This window comes from Fusarium flagelliforme, assembly GCF_020744385.1.
Source record: "Fusarium flagelliforme strain FIESC 12 MPI-CAGE-AA-0113 chromosome Unknown B0J16scaffold_2, whole genome shotgun sequence".
Lineage (NCBI taxonomy): Eukaryota > Fungi > Ascomycota > Sordariomycetes > Hypocreales > Nectriaceae > Fusarium > Fusarium flagelliforme.
The window spans coordinates 78,506-97,379 of NW_025763504.1; the positions used below are offsets into that span (position 1 = coordinate 78,506).

Sequence of the window (18,874 nt, forward strand, 5' to 3'; positions counted from 1 at the left end):
AAGAAAATCTCAGAAAACAACTACAAACTGGACCTAACACCGAAAGTTAGGCTCCATCCAATCTTTCACATTTCCTTACTCGAATCAGCCGCCGACACAATACAAGTCAAAGTTGGCAACGAACCAGAAGGAATCGAAGGACCAGAAGTCTACGAAGCAGAGGCAATTAGAGATATAAAAAAGGAAAACAAGCAAACAATGTATTTAGTGAAATGGAAGAACTACCCAGAAAACGAAAACACATAGGAACCCCCAGAGCACCTCATCAGTGCCCAACGACTTCTAAAGAACTTTCACCAACAACAGAGTCAATCCACTCGGAAGGAGCATCAACAAAGATAGAGTTCCAGTCAATCAAATCCACGGCCCCAGCAGCAATAGAATCAACTACAGAAGAAGATTCTTCCACCGCCGAAGGAACCACCGATGACTTAAGATCCCCCTTAGCCTGGATATCTTGCTCCAACATCTTCATACCCTTGGATTGAAGAAGCCGCTTCTGACGACGCAGACGCATTAGTTTTGACAACCTCTCATTTACTTGACGTTGCAAATCCAGAAGCTCCTCTTCTGTAGCTTCCTCAACAGCTTCCAAACGAGCCTTGGCCTGAACCAAACGATCCGCTACCCAGGGTTAGCGTGAAAAATCAAAAACCAACAGAAAAAACAACGAACCCTCAGCAACCGACACTCCTTTACCATCGCAAGTGCGACCACGACGCGTACACTCAGAACAATTCTTATGCCCCTCTTTCATAACGCATTTCGCGCTTTTCAATTTGCAGTAAGAACAAGGCATAACGACGTAACCTTCGGACAAAATCAAGAGAGCTCTACGTTTGCGACAAGCAGTCTCTGCAGATGACATAGTTAGCACGGAAACACAGGTTTTTACAAGATTAGGTTAGACATACGAGAACCAACATAGGAGACAGTAGTGTTATGCAGGTCTTAAGGACAAGACCATAGAAGGGGAGAGATCGTGTTACGATCCCCGCGGTTACGTCACGTATACCCCACAAGTTTCACCCTATCAGATGTGGTCACCACCACACTTCCTAACATAAGCCGTGACCACTCCACCATGGTCACCTCCAAACACTACAATCACAGACAGTAACCAGCACAGTCACCATTAACCACGGTCACTCCAACCGTAACCACCTCATATATATATACATTCATTTAGCACTAGATAGAACACTTAGCTCACCAGCTATCAATAAGACTTCTTTACCTGAATACGCCTAACCCGCTCTATTCACTATTAAGAGACGTGACACTTCGCAACGCTCAGTATCTACGCCCTACACATCTGCCAACATAAACCTAGTACGGACTAGTTTATCCCTTGGGAACCCTAACCGTCACACTACTAACTAAACTAAAAAGAAAATAATACTAAGCTCTGTTAAGATAGATATATAAGTTAGTAGCTATAGGTTAACTTGGATGAGTTATGTGGCGACTGAAATTTCCATCACTTTGTGGAGGATATTATCATTTCATTGCATTTCGAACCGTTTTTAGTTAATCTCAGGGTTAAAACGGCTGGTGGCTGCATTTTAAGAACTAGGTGCTGACTGACATGCTGCTTACAAGCTAAAATTGAGTTAGGAAGGTCTGGACCGGCTGATGGTATGCCTTTTTGCAGGTCAAAAACCACGTGACGCCATGTGGCTTACAGTCTAATGTCAAGTTAGATAGAACTCACTCACCGGCACTAAACCACCTGGAGCATGATTGAGCCTTTGCGTCAGGAATCTGTCATCGGTTCCAAGTCCTCTACGGGCTTGTAGATAAGCATATTACCGACACAGTCGTTGCTTAAAGTTGTGGCCATGGATCCTGGGGAATCCTGTTATGTAACACATAGCATTTCCATTTCTGTACTAGAATCACTCGTCTAATTCCATTTAACCTTGATGGGCTCGTGGCCTCGAGAAAACTTCTTATCTTTAAACCACAACTCAAACCGTAAGTCAGCCGCAGATACAAGGAGATGAACATCAAAATTACACTCATAATACTTATATCCCTTTCGGAAGAAACGCCAACCACGCTTCTGAACAAGAACAAGCTCCTCTGGTTCAAGGTCTGTGAGGGTGCACTGAACTTGGCAGAGCTTTTTAACTCCAGCTGTGATTGTTAGATAACCGTGCGACTTGACAATTCTGTAAGGCTGTTCTGACATACCCTTCAATAAGCTTTGGGGGAGCCAATTCAGCTCGCTTGTTGAGGCAACAATCTGGGTGGTGACAGATATCGTTGACTCTCCAGGATGTAGTCGTTTGCTGAAGCTCGTCATTATCGGCTTCGTAGAGTCGATATTGTCTCCCTTGGAATTCAGTTAATACCTGTGCGCATAGCTGTATTAAATCATACCTTACGAATGAGCCATTCTATTTGCCCATCAGCCCATTGCAGAGCCGTGTCAAATCGATCCGGCTCCAGCTGTGCGCCTATGTGAACCGTAGGATCGTACTTTTCCCGACGTACTACTCCGTAACTTACTCTTGCCACATACGTGGCGATAACTGGGATACCTGGATCTTCCAGCTTTCGCTGCTGGTTTTCAAGTAGGCCCCTGACGACAGTGGTTTTCTGGTTCTTGTTCACTATAACCTTAATATTCTGAGCGTTTGGGTGGCTGAATTGACTGAAATACTCCCTAAGCCGCCTTTGGACATATTTGGAACTGCCCAATTCTCCCGACAGAACTGCGTACATCTATACCGACAGTTAGTGTGAGACTGCGATGGGTGTTAGGTTTAAGATCATACCACTTGCTCAGTGCGCCCTTGCTGCACCATCCAGGCCAATTGCCCACGAACCCCAGCCAAGATGCGCTCGACATGGGGATCAAAAAGGCTCTGTATCTCGGACCTATGTTGCAGTTAGCTATACAGCACGAATACTCTATTCCTATTCAAGTCTACCTATCGAATAGCATGTAGCCTGCCTCAGCACGAAGCCGGGCATGCCTGAAATTGTTTGGGACGCCGGGCATGAGAATTCTATAGGACTGGGCAATGGCTGCAGGATCACCAAAAAGGTGCTTGACACGTTTGAAATGCTGACTGTTCATCATCGTCTCAGCGAGGCCGTTCGTAATATAGAAAGGTACGTCGGGGCATTTAGCCAATCGCTCTTCAACAAGCTTTCTGAAACTAAAGTCGATAAGAGTCGAGCCGATTCCAATTCCACCAACCTCGGCAATCTGAGACATCTGGGCTCGGCCTTTGTGAACACTGGTAACCTGGACCAAAGAAAAGTCCGTGGTGCCACCACCGGCATCTACAATAAGGAACACATCCCCAGTGCTGAATTTGACTAGGCCGTTCTTGAGAGTGTCTACAGCAGCGGCCTCTGCCTCAGTGAGATCAATTTGCGCTGAGTGACGGGGTCCTTCAGTACCGAAGCCTGCGGCTCTGATGGCAGCCTTGAGCGTGTTGCTCGCATCCAATCCTTTCCATGTCGTAGGTACACTGAAAAGAAAGACAACGGCTGAGCTGGCCCAATTGGCGCCTGTCATCTCCTCGTACGTTATTTTGATGTGCCGGTATATCTGCTGAAGGTAGTCTGTGACGCATCTCGCAGCCTCAGTCGTACTACGGATTGAACTCTGACCTGCGATTCTCATCTCCTCGCAGGTTTCCTCATCAAGGAACATCTTGAAGTAAGGATACTCTTTCTTTCCAATTGGTAAGGGGTCATCATAAATAGAAGAGGAGAAACCCCATGAAGACACTGTATTGTCATGATTGTAGACAAGACGGCTGGGGACCTTGGTTTCACCACTGTTTTTATTTCCAGGCCAGTTGTTGAAGCAGTGGATCGTTCCATTCGACAACAAGAATGCAACAGCTAGGTGATGATTAGCAAACCTCACAGCTTATGAATACGATGCTGCGGTATAGTACTTGTGAAAGTGGTACCAAAATCGATAGCTACCGTTACATCTGGTTTCTCGGCCATGATAGGCAGGTGGGTTGGTTGGTGGCCCTTCGTAGCCGCTTTTGTCAGGCAGGTACGATCTCCCAAGACTTGAAGATTAAGGGTCTGGCTAGCGAGAAAAAGATTTAGGGAATGAAGAATGATAAAAGAATCTAGTAGTATGGATGGACTAACGGCATCCAATTTTTGGTTTTACATCCAGTGGAATTCTCCGCACGGGCTTTTTATGTGGCTTAGACGGGCATGGTCTGGGTCGTCGGTCTCATGAGCTCTGTCTGATTCTAAGTGTGGATTGTGGATTGCTCCGGCGTTTGCGTTCTCACCTACTTGTAGTTGACACAGGGGCACGGTAACAAATGGCAGCTGAACTCGAAGCTAGTCTTAATGCGGCTGAAAGAATCTTTGTGTCCTAGTGTATTTTGGTCGTAAGCGTAAATACAAAAAGAGGGGTAATATACTTTCCGTGTTCTAACGGAGATGATGTTATTAAACTAACCATATCCATACTAGCATCTACGTCTCCCAGGCGTTCTGCTGCTAGGCATTGTCTTGAAAATCCAGTACCTTGGGCCTGGGACTGACCCTCGTTGCTGCCTTTTCATCTCACATCTCGTCGCTCCAGATTATTCAGTACCTTCAACATGGCAGAGGTCATCCCTGTAGGAGCTCTTAGCAGTGTTACATACCATCTCATTCACCTAGTAATCGGAAGCCGCCAAGCTAGTAACCAGGTCCGTCGAAGCCTGAGCCTGGTCCGCACCTGCGATGAAGACCTTCAGTACCTAATTACCTTGCGGGACAGGTATCTGGGCATCCTAGAACGGATGCCAATCGAACTGCACCGCCTCAACTGTATTATAGAAGATGCACATAACGGACTACTTGAGGTGGGCAGAATTGTCGAAAGGTGCAGACCAGAGGCGCATAAGGGAAAGATACCCCTGTTCCGTCGGGGAGTATGGGCTTTATTCGATTTGGATGATTTCAATAGCCAGGTCCCTATCATGATATGCCATCACCAATCAGTGCTGACAGAAATCCAATATCTGCGGTCTTTTGCCCCTCATCCGTCGACATCGGAGCAAGGGCAAGAGATTGACACTAAAGTTGACCTTCAATGACAATCTATCCGAGGCTACCATGGAAAAGGAATCAGGCATGTGCGCTCTCATTATCTATATCATACATATGAACTGACAAGTGCCAGTTCAGGGTCCTTCTTACTCCTTGAAATACGAATTGTGTGTGATGGTGATCTTGGTGATCTTGGGGGCGTTGTTGTAGATGTCCTCCTGGACAGGGTCGTGCCCAGGGGCGACTGTCGTTCTTAGGGATGTCATCTTGGCTGATGTTGATGTTGATGTGGATGTTGATGTGGATGTTGATGTGGAGGGATTGTTTGACAGCTAACATCTTAGGGGGAAGGAGGAAAGCTTTTATGGTATGCATTATGGTTATTGTTAACTATTAACTCGGTATAACTATGTGTATACTTTTGGACCTGAACCTTCATCAGCAAGGAGGTTATATCTGTGGTTATTCAATTGTGTTGCTTTGAACTGTACGACTTGATGACTGACCTTCAAAAAACCTTAAACAGGGTCCTTCTTTAGCGCCAAATCACACCAATAGAGTCGGCAGTCCTCTCTATCACTGCGATTCAGGACCAACTACGCTACCTCTGTCCCCAAATCCTCCTTCGTATAGAGACCCCAATTTCATCGAAACCTCAGCCTCAAGACATATCAGTATTACTGATGTTCAAGCAAGCCGGGGGTCACGCGACCGTAATCTACGACGCCATGGTAGACTCCCCGCTTACTAGTCGCATACTTCGATACAATACATTCCAATGCTACCGAGGAGCTTTCACTTACAAGAGCGTAGGCAAAACAAAACATTCTAGCTTCAATTTTATATCTCAATGCCACTGGCTGCCAATCGTGGGTTTATACTTTAGGCACCATGACTCCAGTGCTTGCGCGGGACCTTTTCTGCTCTACCCTCTTTCGGCTTTTGCGGTGTGACAATTGTCACTTTCAGGGCTATACAGCTTCATCGGTTACTTCAGTTGTAGGGCTATTCTGATTCTAATCTGTACTTTGTATAGCAATCTTCAGCATGTTGGACATCTACTTAGTACCCTACAGGCATCATTAACCTGTACCGCTACCATCTTATCACACCATCAGTTCAGGCAGGTTGAATGGTGCCAGTACTTATGTCTATCTTCATCCGTCGCTTTCCCCATCCGAGTATTCGTATCGATCATTCTGGACCCCTGTCTCCAATAAATGCGGTCACGCGGCCCGTGCCTTTTCCGGGCGTAGCATCTATCCCATAACTGGTTGTCAGTATCCCTAGAATGCCTTAAATCGCAGGGATACTCATCCTCCTTAGAATTAACCCCTGTGATTGGTGTTTGATTCGTTTAGTAGTTAAAATTGCTGACGCCAAGAGGTAAACCCTTGATTTTACGCGCCTAACGTGTCACCTGTCAGTCTAGTTGGGCGTACAAGCACTGATCTTACAGGCACCAGGATTATCAGACGTTTATTTATTAACTTAAATCCCCAGGTTCCCGCTAAATTTAAGCATAAAATAACTCACAGCACATCGCGCTATCAAATAAATTCTACACAAGATTTCACAGATACCATATACATTTACTACAAACACTTCGACTCTTCAATATGTCGAACAGCTCACTTCTCAATCTCACCGACATTGTCACTAGAGAGTGCGATACAAACATCCTACCGAGCCGACTTCCATCTCTTGGAGATGATGCACCAATAGCTTATATCCCTATGACCAACGACTCTTATGGAGGAATGAGCGAGGTCTGCTCTCCAAACTCCGTCAACCTCTACGGCGATTGCATTCTTTGGTGTGAACTACCGGAGGAATTTATGGACTCTTATAAAGAGTCGGGAGGCAACTTTGGTTTTTTCTTCGTAGAGCGACTTAGGGCGACTGGTATGAACATGTCTCAAGTCAGTATATCGTCAGCAGTGAGCGCGGCTCCGGTGACAGGACATCCGCCCAGCATTGTGGGTTTGGGGACATTGGCTTTGGCAGCGTTTATTGCTTTCAGCATATAGACAGGCATTACTGAATTTCAGAGCGAAGTAGCATAGGTGGAGATGATACTGTATATGGTTTGAGCGTGTTCTTATATCTGCAGCTGTCTCAGAAACCTACGAGGGGTTGCGATAATTAGTTTGACCCCAACCGGAAATTCAGGAATTCTAACCTCTGCCTTCCCTCAATTGAAATAACCACTCCAGTGTGTCTAATAACACTTTTAAATAAACCTCTTAGCTCCTTAACTTGAGTATTAACCTACCACTTCTAAGATGAAAAAAGTTATAATTTGTATTGCTAAGGAACAGAAAGATGACGTAATAATTATGGAAGGGTACTCCTCATGTTAACCTGTAGTTTGCTGAGAATAGAGTTCTGACCAATAGGAGATCTCGGAATTGGCCTTTGGTGGCTCAGCAACGCGGAGGTCTCGCCCTGCATAATGTTTCAATAAGAACGTCAGTATCTGCATTTATCATCCTCTTTGAACTGTAGGTCCCAGGTTAAATCCATCGTCAATGTTATAATCAATAGCGACCTCTTCCAGTAAAGTCAAATCTCAATAAGTCAGGTGTACATATCACTATCTGCATTATTTTGCTTTATGAGTGGATGGAGCTTCCCAACACCAATAAACGGGAGCGACAAACTCAACACAATCAGGGATCTAGCGACACATTTTGTTGAGAGAAATGCCTCACCTCTTTAAGAAACTATCCGACACATCACATATCTACGCCAGGGCCAGTCGCTTAATTCAATGGAACGAGGTCATCGGAAACTCCTTCCGGGGCCGTTACATCGGGCTATTGCCGAAGCATCCCCGACTTCACCAATCATTAGGAAGCGCCCTCACGTCAAGGTTGCGTGCAATAGGTGTCGCGCTAAGAAAATTTCGGTTCGTTTCTATCTAATTCATCCCATGGACTTTTATCAATTGACCTTTAGTGTGATGGCAATCGTCCAACCTGCAATCGCTGCAGCGGGAGCGACAATGTGTGCGTCTACGCTCAGAAAGAGGATACACGGCTTGGGGCTTTAGAGCGCCAACTGGCTGACGTCCAACTTCAGCTCGAGCAACACCAAGACATTGTACAACATCTCCGATCAGCACCGGAACACGATGCTCTCGCGACAATTCGACGGTTGAAGTCAACCCCTCATTTAGAGGCTGTCTTGTCTTCCATCAGAAATTCCATGACCCGGAAACGCCCATCGGATATCGAAGCTGCCCGGGCCACGCTGCCATTCACCCAGTCAGGGTTGGAGTTCGAGCTGGCGGTGCTGCATGGAAACGCGTACCCAGCACTGGCCGACATTGATACTTCAGTCATCGACGTTAACAGTATATTCGATCGCCGACCGACTTCTGTCCTCCCATATCCCGCCACAAATGCACTGCTTGAGAACTACGAGACACTTTCGGTCAACCCTGTGGATGCAAGTTCAGCCAAGGGCCTTATCTGTGGACCTCCATCCCCTCTCCGAGGCACCAGCAGCCGAGGTAACTCGCCTCTATCGGGTCCTTTCAAGGATAGAATATTCTGTGATCCGAGACTTAGGCAAGTGCGCTTCAAGTACTGGACTCGGGTCCCTGTGAGTGACGAGTTCGCGGCCAGTCTACTGTCTGTATACTTTGAGAATGAACATGGTATAACTGGGGCATTTGACAAGGCCATTTTCCTTGATGACCTTGTTGACGGTCGTCTTGAGTTTTGCTCCTCTTTCCTTGTTAGCTCTTTGCTTTGTTTAGCTTCGGTGAGTGGAACTATTCCTTGCTTACGACATTTTGTTAACTCCCGGCTGCTAGTTGTACTACTCGTCTCTCGACTCGAGAGCTTTCCCGCTCGCGGCTGCATTTCTTGCCGAGGCAGAAAGTCTTTGGTACGCGGAACGGTTGTCAGACTCGATTGTCAATCTCTCCGCCTTGATCACACTGGGGGTAACGACCATGGTACACGGCAAGGATGAGATTTCTCTGGAATTATTCGCCGACGGACGCTATATGGCAGAGCGAATGTCCTTGTTAGGAGTCCGCCACACGCCACATCTCTACGAGAAGTTCCACCAACTACCCCCTAGAGCCCTCAGGGCTTCCGCCTACGCAGCCTGGAGTTGTTACACTTGGTTAAGGTAAGTAAATAGCGAGTTGACGTCGACGCTGCTGACGAAAACCGACATCATAAACAGTGTTCATGCGAGCTACTACAAGGGAAAACCAATTGAATTCCCCCCAATGCTGCCTATACCTGGCTCGTCAAGCAGTACTGGCTCCTATGATTGGCATGTCTATCCACAGCCCGAGTATTTAGACCACAGTTTCATGGAATGGTGCAAATTATGGACAATCTCCCAAGAAATACAGGCTGTGTATGGCAAGACTTATGAGGCCCCATTGCAAGAAGTTGTTCCGTATGCATTTGTTGAGTCAAAGTACCAAAAGCTGTTGGCTTGGGCAGACAATCTCCCTCAAGGCATAAAGAGGCAAGATCAGAAACTGCCACATGTTTCCGTCATTCAGTAAGTCAAATAAGATGTTCCATGGTTTCTTTCTCGAATTGGTTTTCAATCCATCCTCCCCCTTAGACTCTTCTTTTCTTTTTCTACTGCTGATGCAATTTAGCGCATGCTTTCATAGTATTATTCTTGATCTATTTCGTCCTTTTCAGGAACCATCCGAAAACGTCCGATTACATTCATTCTCATCGAAAGACAGTTCATCCAAAGCTGCCTTTGACGCGTCACTGAGACAACTCCAAAGGATTCTTTTTGATTACACCTCGAATTATGATCCAAGATTCTACCACTTCATAATCACTGGCGCTGTTCTGCATGTTATGCATGTTACGCTCCACAACCGGGATACCCTCGGCTGGCGTCTCAATATAGCGCTGGGTATGGGTTGGATAAAAGAGATCTATGTTCGTTTTGCTGTCATCGGAAAGGTCGCCCAAGCCTATATGGCAATTGGTTTAGAGACGGGCATGATCTCGAATGAGGAAGCCCGTGCATTTATGGAAACCCTCCAGCTTCGGGGCCGTCATCACAATCTGGCTGACGTTGCTGTATCGTGCATTGTGGACTTTGGAGTTGCCATGTCTTCTCAAAACGATGGTCGGGCGCAAGATCTTGCTGGAAAATTTGAAGAATTGGCTCTTTTCAATGATTTTATTGTACCATAGACTGACTGAATCGGGGATGCAAAGTTTCCAACCACCAATGGTTGACTTGGGTTAACGAAGGTATTACCAATCTCGTCCACGTTATTGTTAAGACCTTATGTGCCTCCTACAGCTAGCTCCCCACGAAATTGAGCTTTGATGCATTACGGTATCTAAGGTTATAATAATTAAATTTTAAGAAATAAAACTGAAGTTCTCTTTAAAAGTCTCTTTAAAGGTATATAAAAACTACAATAAAATTATTAAAAGTTAGCTACCGCTTGGCTAGTATCTAACAACTGTATATTATCAATGTAAACTTACTAACCTTAATTAATACAATCTTAACCTTTAGAAGAAGTGTAGTTAGTAGTACTTCTCATAAGGCTACAAGTACCATACCTGCCCAGTAGATGTTTATGTTATTGTAGCGCTAGCTGATCTTCAATTTGAGCTATACTTCAAAGGGCAGAAGTCTCTCGTACTCATGATTCTATTAAGTCTGTATGGAACTAAGCTTAATAGTATCTTAACAGCTGGGGAGTAAGCATAGCTTTCAGGGTTTTAAACAGCCGAACATCTAACAATCTCTCCAAGCGCGTACTTTATGTGCAGTAATATTAGCAATATATTGGCCTATATGCACCGTGTGTGCAGTCGAGATCATACTGTAACTAGGCTACTCTATTTATTACCGACATTTTGCTCCTGACCCTCTGCTGGGTATTCTGCGTTCGCTTGTTCCAGCGTCATCTCAGCGTACCTTTTCGTCAATTTATTCAGAGACCGGCTGGTGGCACTGTTTGTGGCGGTAACGATCTCTAAGGGGAAGTCGCTATGAACATGTTCGGCACGCATCCGGCGTTCATCAGGCCCCTCACTGGGGACTTTCGTATAATGCTCTACGAGCTGCGCGTCCTCTGGGCTCATGCTGTTCAGAACCACGTGGAAGACAGTTTGGGCAAAGAAATAGCTTTGTCCTTGCTCCCCAAGGCCTTTTTCGGCAAGAATAAGAGTAGCACGGGCGTCGTTCAAGTCTGGAGCTGCAGATGGCGCTGTGGTTATACTGGGGTTCGAGGAAGAAGAAGATGATGATGGAGACGGAATTCCAACCTTCAGTTTACTAATGGACTGGAATGCGACAATAACAAGGAAGTTAGTGAGCAGTGCATCTGAACCATTGAATCCATGACGGAGGTAGTATAGTCGCACAAGCGTCTCCAAGCAGACTTTAGAATGATCCAAAGCGAGTTTCTGGCTTTCTGCATTCGTGTGCACTGAATCGGGCGAACTCTCAATATCTACTTCTGTTAAGAGTAGTTCGTATAAACCGATAAGCATATAATGGTAGAACATGCTGCATCCTCAGGTCAGCCACTTCTTGCGTTGAACATTAGGAGCGATGCGACGTACTGTAGCTTAAGCTGTGATGGAAAAATAACATTCTTAGGCAGTAGAGGAGCAGGCAATCTTTCATACCACCGCTTCAGGTCCGTGATAAAACCACTGATTTCCCTTGGCGTAATGGGACCGCTTCCGTCTTCTCTATCATAACGAGCCGCTGCGGCGGTATTCATGATGATAGAGAATTCCGTTCTGGCCCTGACTGTGTGACCGAGTCGCATTGGAACCCTTGCCTGAATTAGAGGGTACTTGATCCAAATCTCGCTGTACCTTTCAGGGAACTCCTCTACGTCTGGCAAGGATATCTTGGTTGGTGGTTTGATCATTGGTGGGATCATAAAATAATAGCATCCGATACTATCGAAGTCGGGATTAGCGAACGCGTTCCAAGCTAAGATGGTTTAATACCATACCTTTGCAAATAGAAAAGACCCCACGCTGTGAAGTCCCGGGCATTGCGGAGCTTAGTGTCTCGAACCGTACCTGGCGAGTCGAAGAGTCCTAGTTCATGCGCCATAGCAGCACCTTGGATTAGGTATGTCATGCCTAATTTGTCCAAACCACCCATGTTGAGAACGAGGGTTATGACAAGTGCGGCTTGCAAGGTGGTGAGTGAGGGTTCTCGCAATCGCTCGAGTTCCCAAAGCCTCTTGGTTTCAGCGAAGAACTGATATGTGATATTGCGCGGGTTCCAGTATTGCGCACGATCAGGGTTGGCAGCATAAGAGTTCTATAAAGAGTGAGTTGTGGAACTAGACAATCCTCCCGTATCAACTTACGGATGCGTGGGTAAGGACGGCATTGACAAGCAGAGGTGAACAAAATCGACCATCAAGCGCCAACATGCCATCAAGGAAGTAATCTTTGTGGAATAATGGGAGCGAGTCAAATTCGTGCAAGAAGTAAAGGTGAAGAAGCTCTCGCATGAATACATCATCAACAGGAACGTTTGTCCATTGGGATGGTTTCACTTCATCAAACCTCGAATCGATGATCCTTGCGGCATGGTAAGGCCGGAGGTACTGGGCCTGGTATTTCTCGTCCGCAGATGACAACGTCAGGTTTGTGTCAGAAGCGCCCACACGCGCGCCCTCATAGAGCAAAGAGCCGAGATAGGGATTGTTTACGGCACTCAGAACCTCCGGGAATTGCGACTTGTAAGGGAATTCGTAACGGTATCTCGTCTCGGGCTCCAAGTGTAGCTGGAGTAAAATATCGCCATGTCTGATTTGGCGCAAGATTGACTGGGCATCCGCCCCAGCTCGGATGCGGTCGAATATAGCCTTAGCTTCCGCCTCGGGGCGACGCTGGATAGCGCTCATAACTTCTTCCAAGCCAGCATGCGAAGCCTCTAGCTCGGCTTGCTTACGCTTAAGAGTCTCGCTGGGAGGTCCTTGGTACGCGCATTCTCTGTTCTTTGTTTGACAGACTCCGCAACGGGGCCGGGTTCCATCACACTAATTAAGGTCTGTAAGCTTGGCCATATCTTTGTTGGATCCTGAGAATAAGGTCCGACTGACTTTTAATTTATGTCGACGGCATGAGTCGCACGCTACCGCTATCGGCCGTCGCTTGCGGGGTAGCTCACGGTTCTGCGCGATACCAACTTGTGCAGGTGGTCCGGATCCTCGAGGAAGTAGCTGTCGCAGACCTCGGGAAGACGTTGACTGTTCGGGGTTCGTCTGCATTGGCATTTTTAGATACGTGCGACGAGGTAGGTCTGTTTGCCGGGTAAGTTTCTAAATTCGTTTTGTAGAGGGCTTGTGGACATAAGTTCATAATATGCAAATAGCTAATATGGCTGGATGGATGTTAATGTGCCCTATTTTCGTATTCTTACTGCTAGCTGTCTGCATTAAAAGATAATAGGAATCTGCAACGTTTCTGTTCCTAATTCCGCGAGATGAACTGCGCTTGCAGGATGGATGAAAATTCCAATGCAGATTACCAAAAATTCAAAGCAGATGATGTAATATTTAAGTGTGCTCCTGTAGTTTTTCAAGAGCAGAGTTCTGGCCAATGAGAGATGGCGGGGTCGGCCTCCGGTGGCTCAGCACAACCATAGATACCGTCCTGCATAATCAAGAGCCCTGCTATCTGCATATATTGCTTTGTGAGTGGAAGGCGCCTCTAAACAGCAACAAAAGGCAGCGACGTACTTGGGGAGAAATGCTTCACCGCTGCAATAAATCATCCAATCAACCACACATATATGCCCGAAACAGTCGCTCAGTTGTAATCTTAGTACGCACTTGAGTTATTGACGTTGGCGTAAGTATAATAAGATTTCTAAGAGAAGTTGCCCTTATGCACAGAATACTAAGGCTAAAAAGTCAGGATTCAGTAAATAGTAGAAAACTGCATAGCCCTTATTTTTACAGTTTATTAACACTATTTACATTGACTCGGCGCAATCTAAATACAAGGCTCCCAATACCATAGCTAGGACCAACCTAAGCTAAGTAAAGCTATCGCTAATCCTGTCCATCTTATCGTTGTGATCTTCTGCGCCTTCTGCAGCCAGCTCCCTCCGACATTGAACTTTGATATGTTTGCGGTGGCTGAAGTCATGGCGCTTGAAGTATCAACCATTTGTGCCTCCGTAGTCAGTGTGTTGATAGTTAACGTCTCGATGGTTGACATCCCGATACTGCTGGCAGTATTAGTAGAGGTTGTACTAGTTGTGGATATAGCTGATGTAGACTCTAGCGACGATGAAACTCCAGTTGACTTTGGAGAGTCGTCTGATTTGGACTCTGATGTAGATCCTGAACATAGCGCTGACAATGTCACTGATGCTGCTGACGCTGTAGTTGATACTGTTGTGGACAAAGTTGACTGTATGAAGTCTAATGATGTAGACGTGGTTGAGGATGATAAGATTGCCTTCGAAGCGAAGTTGATACCGGCAGAAGATCGAGTACCGGTGAAAGACTCAATCAACTGACACTCACTGCGGGGATAAGGATAGAAATTTATGGCCAGACACCTGATGTCGTTGTCCCATATGGCCAAGCAATTCTCCATGCTGTCTTCCTCGGCACGTCGATAGATAAATTCCCCTGTCGAGATAGTATCGCAGCTGATAGTGAGCTTTTCAGTGTAAATACTGCCAGCCATCTGCGTGCACGACAACGGTGTTTCTGCTGATGATGATGAAGTGGTTGTAGTAGATAATGCTTCTGATGATGCAGTTGTAGATGAAGTGGGTGATAGCAGAATAGCCATATCGTAAAGATCATTGAAAGCCGGACCATCAGTCCCGTCCAGCAAGTAGCACAAAGACTGGCTTCGATCAAGTAGTGCGGCTTGGCAATCTTTAGTAGAAGCACATAAGTCTATGCAATTCGATAGATCGACAGTCTTGTAACTCGGACCAATTTGATTGTTGCCGGTCGCATATGAATCGCAATCAACTTGGAACTTCGATCATGAAGGAGCTTGATAGGGATTGCTCATCTCGTTACAGGAAAGTGGCGCTGAGGATCGTGTGGCCGATGCAGTTGAAAATGATGTTGAAAATGCCGAACTGGCTGATACTGTTGAGGATATGATGTCCTCCGAGGTAGAGTCTGGCGACGACGATGTAGTACTTGTAGCTGAGGTAGCTACATATGTTATATGAGAGATAGTCCCTCGGGCAGTTCCGGAAGCTGGTTGCGTAATCACAGAAGTCGCTTCGTAAGTTGTAGTAGATGTAACACTTGTTGTGTCATAGTCAACAGCTATTGACCTACCCTGGTCGCGGGGTTAACCAAATTCGGACTCTCCTGAATAGCCTTGCACCTGGCTGACTCCCATTAAGTCAAGGCGGTGCGGAGAGTGTCAGAGATAAGATAAGGAGATTAGATAAGGAATCCTACCCGGAACCTTACAATATTCTTAAGACGAGAGGCATGAAGTACTTTTAAACAACCAACCGGAGTTGTCTATGTTGCTTGGACTTTTACTTAGACATTCTAATAGGTGATTCAGTTGCTTCTCAATTGTCTATCTAAATTCAGCGTGCTCGTTATCTATTGCAATGTCAGTAATGTTCCTCAAGAGTTCAATAAGCATCTACACGTCCAAGCGACACAGAGAAATGTAAACGACAGGTTACTTCCTGACTTGGTGGGTTGCAATGTTGTTACTAGCATGGAAAGTCTCAAACTAAATAATACTGACTTGTTTAAGACGATGCAAATTGTAAGACTTTTATTGCACTGACTTATTCTATACATTAAGTGGTGTTAAACGAAAAGCCACGAGCCATCTAAGAATGAGAGCTCAAGAAGCCAATTGTAAGCATCTTGGTCAACCAATAAATCTCCAGTTATCACTGGGTTGTTATGTAGAGGCATGTTCTTGGAGGATATTAAATCGTGTTTCTTCCATAGGGTTTCCAGAACCATTGCAGCATTCCTGGTATTAGCGCAATATCCAATATGCCAGATCCTGTCTAATGTTTTAAGTATCCAAGGTCTTCTGTGCCGATTAATAGTCGCTGCTCCGGCGATGAACGTTGGCCATATCAGGCACTTGAGGAGATTATCGTCTTCCCGTTCCAGGGATGTGTATCTTGCTATAAGATCATCAACAAGTGATGGTTGCAGGATGGAAGCATCCCCGGTAAGATTGAAGAGGACATGGCAGGCGTAAGTCTCAGCTGATAGCCTCCAAATATTGCCGAGTTGTATTAGATCCATGTATGGCACCATAGAATCGTTCACTGGAATATCCATCGCCCACGCTGCAATGTCATATGAACGGAGACGTTGTAGTGTGTCCTTCAAGTATTCGACATCTGCTATCTGTAAAGCAAGCATAGCATTGACTCGTCGCTTCAGAGCAAAGGTTTGAATAGCTGACAGAATAGCAACAGGGCATCCGATTGGCGCAACAGTCGAGGAAGTTCTGATTTGTGTTGCAGGGAGAGTGGATCCACTGTTTAAAGCTCCTGGTTTCGCCAGAGAAGAACCAAGTATCTGAAAACTACACAAAGAATTTGTATCAGCAGATATCAATCAAGCACTACGTGGCTCAGCAGTACTCACGTGGCGGCTTCGCATAGCAGAGCTTCAACACTGCTATCCCAAACAGAAGATGTATTGATAGATCCAGCTTCGATCAATTTCTTGGATCCTTCGAGATGAACATTCCAGGCTCCAGATCCGCTCTCAAAAATATCAAGAACAGCCAGAAGCACGATTGCAATAACGCCAGCATTGTCTCCAGCTCTCGAATGATGCATGGTCAGGTGAGAAGAAACGAGGTTCAAGCTTAGTTCCTTCGACCGCAAGTAGTAGTTAATTAACGCTCTCTCAGATGTAGTTAGCCCAGCGATATCAGATTTGGGCGTGATAAGTGGAGGTGCTTGATCTGTCGCTGGCGGCGGTAATCCAGGAAGAGTAGAGCCCGTGAGACCTTGGATGTAGTGACACGCGGCTACTGTCACGATGGCGGTTGCCACCATTGGTGACCTAATCCAGAGAATGATCTTACGATATGGATTCTCTGGGTTATCTTGAAAGACAAGGCTACCACAAACTCGCTTCGAGACTAAAGATGAATAAGCAGGTGGCTGGGATATAGAAGATTGGTGAAAACTAACAATAGTCGATGAAGAATCGAGGAATGTTACCCAAGTCCTTGAACAAAGGCTCCGTGAGAGTCATCGGCATTGAGAAACTGGTCGGCCATAAAATTGATGCTTGCGCCGGATAATGATAACCTTGGCAGGTGGATAATGCATTCCATCCGCTGAACGACTGGGATTGTTGCTCGGACTCTCCAAACGTTCGATTCTTCATGGGTCCACGTCGAGCCACACCTTTGACCCAAGTTAGGGGTTTCTTATAACCAAGGCATTCCACGCCGTGGCCCCAACATTTCTGGCAGTATGGAACTCCTCCGTCACACTTGAGGCGGCGCTTTTTGCACGTCCAACATCTTCCCATCTCTGGAGGGCTCTTCAGACTCAGCGGAGTCGAATTGACGTTGGACCTGGAACGATACTTGATGGTTAGCCACGTGGAGTTAGTGTTATTCAGTATTTTACTCGTGGATAAAGAATAATTATGCTTGTCCGGCTGATCCGCTCCATTACCGTGGGTAGTAAAGCTGACTTTCCATGACTCTATTAACAGATCATGATTTCAAATCGAGCGCAGGGAGGTTTCAACGTCAGAGGCCCACTAAATTTCATTTATTTACCATATTGAGTCTAGTGCTTCTTGATGATCCTCCACTCTTCCCATATCCGACTACTATTGTAGTAATGTTGAAATCATCGATTGAAGTATATATAGATGTCCAACGAACCTCTTATTCTGACAATCATTCCTCTTCTCACTTACACAAGTTTTCACTTCTATCAAGCTCTACCTCGCTCCGCAACCTCGTCTCTCAAAAGAAAAACATGTCTTCCACTGAAGTTCAGGCCAACGGTTGGACTGCTGTTCCCGTAAGCGCTAAAAAGATCATCGATTCTGTGGTAAAGCTTCAAGAAATACCTCCTTACAAGACTCAAGACATTCCGTTCCCGTCTGAAGACAAACTTGTCGCTGAAGCTCAAGCCTTTGCCAAGGCACGCCTGAGCCCAGAAGCCTACAACCACTCCATGCGTGTCTTTTACTGGGGTTAGTTGTGAAATGACACGGGCCAGGAAGCAATGCTAAATATTCGACCAGGAACTATTATTGCAAAGCGTTTACTGCCTGAGCATGCTCAATCGCTGTCACCAGCCACCTGGGCACTTACTTGCCTTTTGCACGACATTGGTACCGCGGAAGCTTACTTTAACTCGACGCGCATGTCTTTCGATATCTATGGCGGCATCAAAGCAATGGAAGTCCTCAAGGTGCTTGGCGGTAGCGTCGATCAAGCCGAGGCTGTTGCTGAGGCCATCATTCGCCACCAGGATATGGGCGTAGATGGAACTATCACCTTCCTTGGTCAGTTGATCCAACTTGCTACGCTGTATGACAATGTCGGCGCATATGAAGGTATCGAGGATTTTGGTAGCTGGATCGACGAGACTACTCGTGACAGCATCAACAACTCATTCCCTCGTCACGGTTGGTGTTCCTGGTTCGCGTGCACAGTCCGCAAGGAGGTGTCCAACAAGCCTTGGTGCCATACTACGCACATTCCTCAATTTGACCAGCAGATGGAAGCGAACACTCTGATGAAGCCGTGGGAGTAGGAGAAAGATACGAACTCTTATGTTGCATACCGGATAGTGTATAGCAGGAGAACTCCAATCCAGAGGACACAGATAGCTC

The 18,874-nt window shown here is 46.1% G+C and overlaps 8 protein-coding genes across 8 annotated transcripts; 4 read left to right on the forward strand and 4 right to left on the reverse strand.

Moving 5' to 3' along the window:
- Window positions 1-1,886: 1,886 nt before the first annotated feature.
- On the reverse strand, window positions 1,887-4,066 carry B0J16DRAFT_393692 (uncharacterized protein). Its single transcript, XM_046132076.1, has 7 exons — window positions 3,906-4,066; window positions 2,940-3,867; window positions 2,784-2,886; window positions 2,626-2,720; window positions 2,386-2,587; window positions 2,197-2,338; window positions 1,887-2,139 (listed from the first exon to the last, which is right to left on the reverse strand). Exons 1-7 carry the CDS (start codon window positions 3,976-3,978, stop codon window positions 1,907-1,909), a joined length of 1,776 nt encoding a protein of 591 aa, XP_045985637.1. The 5' UTR covers window positions 3,979-4,066; the 3' UTR covers window positions 1,887-1,906.
- A 391-nt stretch (window positions 4,067-4,457) lies between these two features.
- B0J16DRAFT_331692 (uncharacterized protein) lies at window positions 4,458-5,348 on the forward strand. The gene has a single exon (XM_046126617.1). The coding sequence runs from the start codon at window positions 4,599-4,601 to the stop codon at window positions 5,076-5,078; it is 480 nt and encodes a 159-aa protein (XP_045985638.1). The 5' UTR covers window positions 4,458-4,598; the 3' UTR covers window positions 5,079-5,348.
- A 1,229-nt stretch (window positions 5,349-6,577) lies between these two features.
- B0J16DRAFT_331694 (uncharacterized protein) lies at window positions 6,578-7,190 on the forward strand. Its single transcript, XM_046126618.1, has one exon. The coding sequence runs from the start codon at window positions 6,651-6,653 to the stop codon at window positions 7,059-7,061; it is 411 nt and encodes a 136-aa protein (XP_045985639.1). The 5' UTR covers window positions 6,578-6,650; the 3' UTR covers window positions 7,062-7,190.
- Window positions 7,191-7,804: 614 nt separating this feature from the next.
- On the forward strand, window positions 7,805-10,315 carry B0J16DRAFT_393706 (uncharacterized protein; the record flags this gene model as incomplete). The annotated part of the gene is made up of 5 exons (XM_046132077.1): window positions 7,805-7,942; window positions 7,993-8,802; window positions 8,855-9,177; window positions 9,235-9,564; window positions 9,668-10,315. 5 exons carry the CDS (start codon window positions 7,805-7,807, stop codon window positions 10,224-10,226), a joined length of 2,160 nt encoding a protein of 719 aa, XP_045985640.1. The 3' UTR covers window positions 10,227-10,315.
- A 522-nt stretch (window positions 10,316-10,837) lies between these two features.
- B0J16DRAFT_281222 (nitrate assimilation regulatory protein nirA) lies at window positions 10,838-13,533 on the reverse strand. Its single transcript, XM_046123932.1, has 5 exons — window positions 13,130-13,533; window positions 12,389-13,066; window positions 12,023-12,339; window positions 11,619-11,966; window positions 10,838-11,562 (listed from the first exon to the last, which is right to left on the reverse strand). Exons 1-5 carry the CDS (start codon window positions 13,301-13,303, stop codon window positions 10,890-10,892), a joined length of 2,190 nt encoding a protein of 729 aa, XP_045985641.1. The 5' UTR covers window positions 13,304-13,533; the 3' UTR covers window positions 10,838-10,889.
- A 602-nt stretch (window positions 13,534-14,135) lies between these two features.
- Window positions 14,136-14,663, reverse strand: B0J16DRAFT_50026 (uncharacterized protein; the record flags this gene model as incomplete). The annotated part of the gene is made up of 1 exon (XM_046133942.1): window positions 14,136-14,663. A coding segment is annotated over exon 1 (501 nt), but the record flags the coding sequence as incomplete, so codon positions are not given.
- A 1,127-nt stretch (window positions 14,664-15,790) lies between these two features.
- B0J16DRAFT_331701 (fungal-specific transcription factor domain-containing protein) lies at window positions 15,791-17,752 on the reverse strand. The gene is made up of 3 exons (XM_046126619.1): window positions 17,203-17,752; window positions 16,646-17,150; window positions 15,791-16,583 (listed from the first exon to the last, which is right to left on the reverse strand). The coding sequence occupies exons 1-3, from the start codon at window positions 17,546-17,548 to the stop codon at window positions 15,842-15,844; spliced, it is 1,593 nt and encodes a 530-aa protein (XP_045985643.1). The 5' UTR covers window positions 17,549-17,752; the 3' UTR covers window positions 15,791-15,841.
- A 257-nt stretch (window positions 17,753-18,009) lies between these two features.
- B0J16DRAFT_379628 (cyanamide hydratase) lies at window positions 18,010-18,795 on the forward strand (the record flags this gene model as incomplete). Its single annotated transcript, XM_046131010.1, has 2 exons — window positions 18,010-18,229; window positions 18,281-18,795. The coding sequence occupies 2 exons, from the start codon at window positions 18,010-18,012 to the stop codon at window positions 18,793-18,795; spliced, it is 735 nt and encodes a 244-aa protein (XP_045985644.1).
- Between the last annotated feature and the right edge of the window lie 79 nt (window positions 18,796-18,874).